General features: G+C 41.5%; 2 protein-coding genes across 2 annotated transcripts; one reads left to right on the forward strand and one right to left on the reverse strand.

Moving 5' to 3' along the window:
- On the forward strand, positions 1 to 2,402 carry LOC106797212 (uncharacterized). Its single transcript, XM_041012538.1, has 6 exons — positions 1 to 129; positions 210 to 354; positions 445 to 613; positions 913 to 984; positions 1,105 to 1,198; positions 1,518 to 2,402. Exons 1-6 carry the CDS (start codon positions 1 to 3, stop codon positions 2,400 to 2,402), a joined length of 1,494 nt encoding a protein of 497 aa, XP_040868472.1.
- Positions 2,403 to 3,269: 867 nt separating this feature from the next.
- LOC102663234 (protein MAIN-LIKE 1-like) lies at positions 3,270 to 6,446 on the reverse strand. Its single transcript, XM_006575771.1, has 4 exons — positions 6,362 to 6,446; positions 4,613 to 4,962; positions 3,865 to 4,524; positions 3,270 to 3,782 (listed from the first exon to the last, which is right to left on the reverse strand). The coding sequence occupies exons 1-4, from the start codon at positions 6,444 to 6,446 to the stop codon at positions 3,270 to 3,272; spliced, it is 1,608 nt and encodes a 535-aa protein (XP_006575834.1).
- Positions 6,447 to 6,843: the final 397 nt, after the last annotated feature.

Here is a 6,843-nt window from a genome sequence, read left to right on the forward strand (position 1 = left end):
ATGGACAAAGATCAATGGGCATATTACAGTGCGATGTTCGAAGAAGTTTATATGAATTTTCAAGATGAAGAAGATTGTGGTGTGAATGAAGCACATGTTGATTGTTCAGATGCTTTTAATGCTTCTCAGGTAATCATGTCGATCAGTTTTAATTGTTTGGTCTAATGTATGATTTGTGTAAAAATTAATATGTCGTGGTTGTGTCCTAGGTCTTTGCAACCCGAGAAGATGTTTTGAAGTGGGCTCGAACGGTTGCCCATGAAAACGGTTTTGTTGCAGTAATTATGAGGTCTGATACATATACTGGTAGCAGAGGAAGAACTTCATTTGTGTTAATTGGGTGTGAAAGGAGCGGTAAGTACAAGTATAGGAAGAAATAATTTGTTAGAAGAGACACAAGCACTAGAAAATGTGGTTGTCCCTTTAAGATTCGTGGAAAACCAGTGCATGGAGGTGAAGGTTGGGCGGTGAAGCTGATATGTGGGATTCACAACCATGAATTGGCGAAGACCTTAGTTGGACATCCATATGCTGGGAGATTGACAGATGATGAGAAGAACATCATTGCTAATATGATGAAGTCGAATGTGAAACCAAGAAACATCCCGCTAACGTTGAAGGAGCACAACAGTAGTAGTTGCACCACAATCAAACAAATCCAAAATGCAAGAAGTGCATATCGTTCTTCAATCAGAGGAGATGACACTGAAATGCAACACCTAATGAGACTCCTTGAACGTGACCAATACATTCATTGGCATAGATTGAAGGATGAAGATGTGGTGCGTGATTTGTTTTGGTATCACCCAGATGCAGTTAAGTTATGTAACGCATGTCATCTTGTTTTTTTGATAGACAGTACCTACAAAACAAATAGGTACAGGCTCCCATTGCTTGACATTCACCAACCAGGATGACTTTCTCTGCTGGGTTTGCATATCTGGAGGGTGAGCGCGTGAACAATCTTGTATGGGCATTGGAACGGTTTCAAGGCCTTTTTTTAAGAAACGATCGCCTTCCTGTTGTTATTTTCACAGACAGAGACCTAGCCCTAATGAATGCTGTGAAAGTTATGTTTTCGGAGTGTACGAATTTGTTGTGCAGGTTTCACATAGACAAGAATGTGAAGGCAAAGTGCAAATCGCTAATTGGTCAGAAGAATGTCTGGGACTACGTAATGGATAGATGGGGTAACCTGGTAGATTGTCCTTAGGAACATGAGTTCCTCGAGCACCTTCAAAGGTTTCAAGTAGCGTGTTCCCCGTGGCCAATGTTCGTTGACTACGTATGTGAGACATGGATTGTCCCACACAAGGAGAAATTTATCTTGGCCTGGACGAATAAGGTGATGCACCTAGGCAACAGAATAACAAATAGGTATTTAAATGTTTTATTATTTTAGTCAAGTTTCTTTTAATGATTGTTTGGAACATTATTGTTATTAATTTGTCTTCTCTGTTGTGTGTTTTAAATGTAGGGTTGAATCTGCTCATTGGTCTTTGAAAAGGGTATTACAGAATAGCGTTGGAGACCTCTGTAGTGTTTGGGATGCAATGAACAACATGATGATGCTGCAGCACACTGAAATTAGAGCATCATTCGAAACAAGTACGCATGTCGTTGGTCATGTTTTAAAGAAAACCTTATACAAGAGGCTTCTGGGAATGGTGTCAAGGTACGCTTTAAATGAAATTTCGGTTGAGTTTGAGCGCGTACGTAATTTGAAAGACAATCTGTCTTCTTGTGGGTGTGTCTTGAGAACCACGTTAGGTCTTCCTTGTGCATGCGAGCTACAAAGGTATGATGGTGGCAGCATCCCACTAGATTCAGTCCATATGTACTGGAGGAGACTTAATTTTTCAAACCAGGGGCTACGTGAGGCCGAAGTGAGCATCAAGGAAGAGATTGATAGAATACATAAAAGATTCGAGGAACTTGATGTTTGCGGGAAAGTTACTTTCAAGAGTAAACTCCAAGAATTCACTTTTCCCGATGAGACCTCTATGTGCCCTCCTCCAACAAAGGTTAAGACGAAAGGTGCCCTGAAAAAGGTAATGAAAAGAAGCAAAAGATCGATAAAGCGTGATCCATCTTATTGGGAGTATGTTGATGCTTATCATTCGGTTCAAAACAGCAACACCTCAGTCAGACCCAGTGCATCATCTTTTGAACCACCGAAGCCAGCAAGGATGATCCCCATGTTGGATCAATTTCCGCCATTTATGCATGGTTTCATTGAGGATGTTGTTGATGTGAAAGCGGATGGTAATTGTGGATATCGGTCAGTTTCCGCTTTGTTAGGTATGGGAGAAGAGTGTTGGGCCATGATGCGTAACGAATTGATTAAAGAACTTGGCAAATGGTCACAAGACTACATAAAGATCTTTGGTGGCACGAAGTGATATGAACAGCTGAGGTTGTCCCTACACGTGGATGGGTTATCCAAGGTATGTGTTTTATACTTTTTATTTATATAAATAATGTTTACATGAGTGACACGTGTATTTGTTTTGTGATTTAGGTTAGTATGGATAGAACGGATATGAGATATGTAATTGCGTCAAGATATAATGTAATCCTTGTATCGATGTCACGACAACAGAGCTTCACATTTTTTCCTCTCAGAAGTCGACCACCGGCCGATTCTGCTGCGCACCGCATGATATGCGTCGGTCATGTGTTTGGCAGTCATTTTGTTCAGGTCCATTGAAAATTCGTTTACTCAAATAATTTCAATTATTGAATGAGTTGGTTTGTTTGTTTAAGTTATTATTATAATTTCACTTACAACAGGTTTATCTGAAAGATCGTTGTCCCTTACCGCCTATGGCGTTGTTGTGGTCAAGCAATGCGTATCCGGAGGCAAAACAATGGTCAACTGCATATGTAGGTAGAGTGCAACAATACTTAAGCCTAATGACAATTAATACAACGCATGTAGACCTAAGCGGACATTGAACTTGTAATATTTATGTATCTATATTTACATTGGATTTATGTTCATGTAATTAATGAATTGTTTCGTGAACAAGTGTTAGTGTGTCAAATTGTTATATTTGTGTTGAACTGAATGCTAGTTATATGTTTCTAACAGGCCGAAAACCCACTTTTTTTATTTTTGGTGCCTTGGTTTGAGGTGCGATTCGATGGAACGGGGAGTTGCTTTTATTTTTTTTGGGTTCCTTGACGTGCAAACATGCCAAATAGCGGCCCTGGACAGTCTCAAGCGGCTCCCACGTAATTTAAAAAAAAAGCCCGAACATGGGTACTTAGGCATGTCTTGATGCAGCAGTCTCCTCGGTCCGCGTGAAAAATGGGTGCGATATCCGAAAAAACCACTCCATGTAGTCAGGCGCCACCTGTCCAGGAACTACACAGAGCTCTCCTGAAGGCAACAAATGGTCTGAAAAATGCAGCCACTGGTCATCTATATCATCACCCGTCAAAGAATCACAAACCGGCGGCGGAGGGACCGTCTGAAGGTAGCCAAACTGTCGAAGAACCCGCTCAGGTCGAACGTACACCACAATCTGACCCCATCTGAGCTGGCCGGTGTACGATGATATCAAGTCAAAGCCCCTAACTCCCCGGTGCTCACCATAGGGCATCCAGCACACGTCAGTCACAGTCAGGGCATCCAAACGTCTCCGATACGGGGCTCCCTTGATCCCCGTCATATGAGCCTTACCCGTAAGCCACTTGCAGGCCCGTGGGCTCCCCTCATCATAAGCATCATGAACAACGGATGTATGCATTGTAGGAAAGTGCTCGTATATCCAGCACTACAAACACATAGTCAACATCAATAAAAAAAAAAAGAGATTCAATGCTACTTCAATTTAAATTATCAGTGATAATACGTACCTGGAGAAGTGTAATATAACCGCCCAACTGTCGTGTAGAGGCCTGCGACGCGTCGTTCAGATGCTCGTACATATGGACTAATGTAGCCACTCCCCAGATGAATCCCCCTGCCTGGGCCAGGTCCCTGAAAGCCTCCAGGTGCACGACATGTACATGGGTTGAACTCTTGTTGGTGAAAAGAGTACAACCCACCAAGTGGAGCAGATACATGCAGGCTGCTACAACCCATCGTCCGGCCCTGCACTGGCTCTCATACAAGTGCCGAAGCCACCCCAACCGGACATGAGGCCCACCAGCCTGTTGGGTCTCAAATGTAGCCTCCTCATGACTAACCTCAAGAAGCTCCGTCAGTAGACCAATCGCATCTGAAGTAATCAGCGGCTCGAACGTATGCAGCGCGCCAGTGATGGGAATGTGTAGGAGTGGCGCCACGTCATCCAACGTGATCGCCAACTCGCCTACTGGCAGGTGGAACGTGCTAGTCTCGCGATGCCACCTCTCGACGAAAGCGGATATGAGTCCAGGATCAGTGGTGATAACAGAACACCTGATTAGTGGACTCAATCCGGTGCCAGCAATCAACCTTTCGATCTCAGGCGTTGGTCTCCCAATTTTATCTACTTTTCTACTGTGGGAGACCAACTTCAGATTGGGTCGTTCCTAAATTGAATAACAATTTATAATAACGTGTATATAAAAAACAATCCAACTATAAATAATTTTTATGTAATTAGTCAACATTAAAAACTATGTACCTGTCCACTCCAGATGCTGTGTGCGACATGCTCAGCAAAGTCAATGGGTCGCGTGGTCCATCGGGGAATCCCTCATCTGCAGCAGGTGACCCCAAGCTCCCATTAGTAGCCACTCCCTCTGTCTGAACAGCATCGACGAGGCCTATCATCTCTGGGGTGGCATCAGACACATGAGGAACATCCTCATGCAACTGAGCCACATCCTCAGGTCTCTCTGTGACGTCCTCACGCAGACGAACCCATTGCCTACGTGCTGAAGCAGTAGGCCTGCGACACCGAGGAACATCAGCTTCATGCGCATCCTCACTAATGCCTCTACCTCTACCAGCTCCTAACGCACGACCTAAACCTCGTGTTCTAACCATGATCTGAAATCATGAAGAACATTTATTTTTCTCGGTCAAATTAAATATTCAAATAATTGGTAACAAAGCTTTGTCATTACAAATTTGTTCAAACACATGCTTTGTATGTTTCTTACTAATTTGGTCAAATTAAGTTTTCAAACCTCTATTTTGTAGGGCCTTTTGTTAACAAGGATATATCTTCATATCTAATTCTAATGCCACTATGTCTAAATGTATCATTTATTGACTAATACAATTTAGTTTATGTTGTTTCACTCAATTGGATGGGTAAGGTGCGTGTAATCAATTGGATGGGCATGTTTGTGATTCACCGGTTTCTACTTATCTCATATGGTATTAGCTTTGAATTCTCATGCTTATAACAGTGCTTAGATTGTGTAGGTATCAGATTAGACAAATTTGTTTTCAATATCAAAAGAATTCCCATTAAGTATTTAAGACATCTTATTTTAGAAATCAATTTATCTTTGTTTCACCTCGTTAATCCAATTTAAGATAAATTATACTTTTAATTGTGATTTAATGATCAAGTCAAAGATCAAACTCCAGATCTTAATTAAAAAGATTCAACTATCAAATCACTTGTGTTAATAACTTTTAATTGTCATTACATTATGTTGTCCCGCATGAATTGATGTCAGTATTATTTAACCAAAGTACACATATGCACATTTACCTGATATATGTGGGGGGATTAGAATATAGAATGTCACTAACAAAAATTTAGAGTCAAGTACCAAAATATAATTAATGGCGTGTCTCCATTTGAGGAGTTCTTCTTCCCCCTAACACTCAGTTTTTTAGACTGAAATTTATGTTTTGAACTTCCAATCATACATATAATAAGCACATTATGACAGTCTATAGTATATGCCCTTGTATGAGGTTTAAGCTTTGTAAAATTTTAGGTTTAGTGGAGTCTTTATAATTTTGTCCACAAATGTTTGGAAAGGCAACAACAGGGACACAATCATTTAGACATCCTAACAATTCAATTTAGACATCCTAATGCATATATAAATCACACCAAATATAATTTCAATTTACATACAAACGCAATTTTTAATAGCAACTAAATAACACAAACTAGCTAATAATATGAACAAAATCAGGTATAATCTAAAAAAAAGAGCAAAAAAAAAAACAAAATACACAACAAAACATGATCCATGGAAGAACTTCCGCAGGATCTTCCACGAGAAGAACTTCCGCGGGATCTTCCGCAAGAAGAAAATGTACCCTGCGGAAGAAGCTTCCGTAGGTTCTTCCGCGACAACAAAATGTAGCCTGCAGAAGAAGGTTCTGCAGGATCTTCCGCGGGATCTGCGGAAGACAACGTTCTTCCACTGGATCACGCGGAAGATCCTGCAAAACCTTCTTTTGTTGGATCACGCGGAAGATCCTGCAGAATCTTGTTCCGCAGGAATCCGCGGAAGAACCTTCCACACTTCTTCCGCATGACCCCGCGGAAGAACACCTTCTTCCGCTACAGTTCCCAAAAGCCACTTTCACACGTGCGGAAGAAGGATCTTCTCGCGGAAGAACCTTTTTCTTCAACCTCCACCACCACAGGTCACTAATGTCGTATATCCTAAGGTTTCTACGACCATTTACGCCATTCAAATAGATACGAGGAGGTTAGAAGACTAACCTTGATGGCGGAAGACACGAACAACAGTTTCAATGGAGGATGCCAACTTCAGGGGAGAATGAAATGAGATTCAAATGAAGGGAACCAAATTTGAAATGGAGAATGAAATGAGGGCGTGGAGGAAGAAGGGAATAAGCCAATATTGGGGAAGAAGAAGCATGAATGAAGATTGTTGGGTGCACGAGGAAGAAGAAACAAGCGCGGA

The sequence above is a fragment of the Glycine max genome, chromosome 2, assembly GCF_000004515.6.
Source record: "Glycine max cultivar Williams 82 chromosome 2, Glycine_max_v4.0, whole genome shotgun sequence".
NCBI lineage: Eukaryota > Viridiplantae > Streptophyta > Magnoliopsida > Fabales > Fabaceae > Glycine > Glycine max.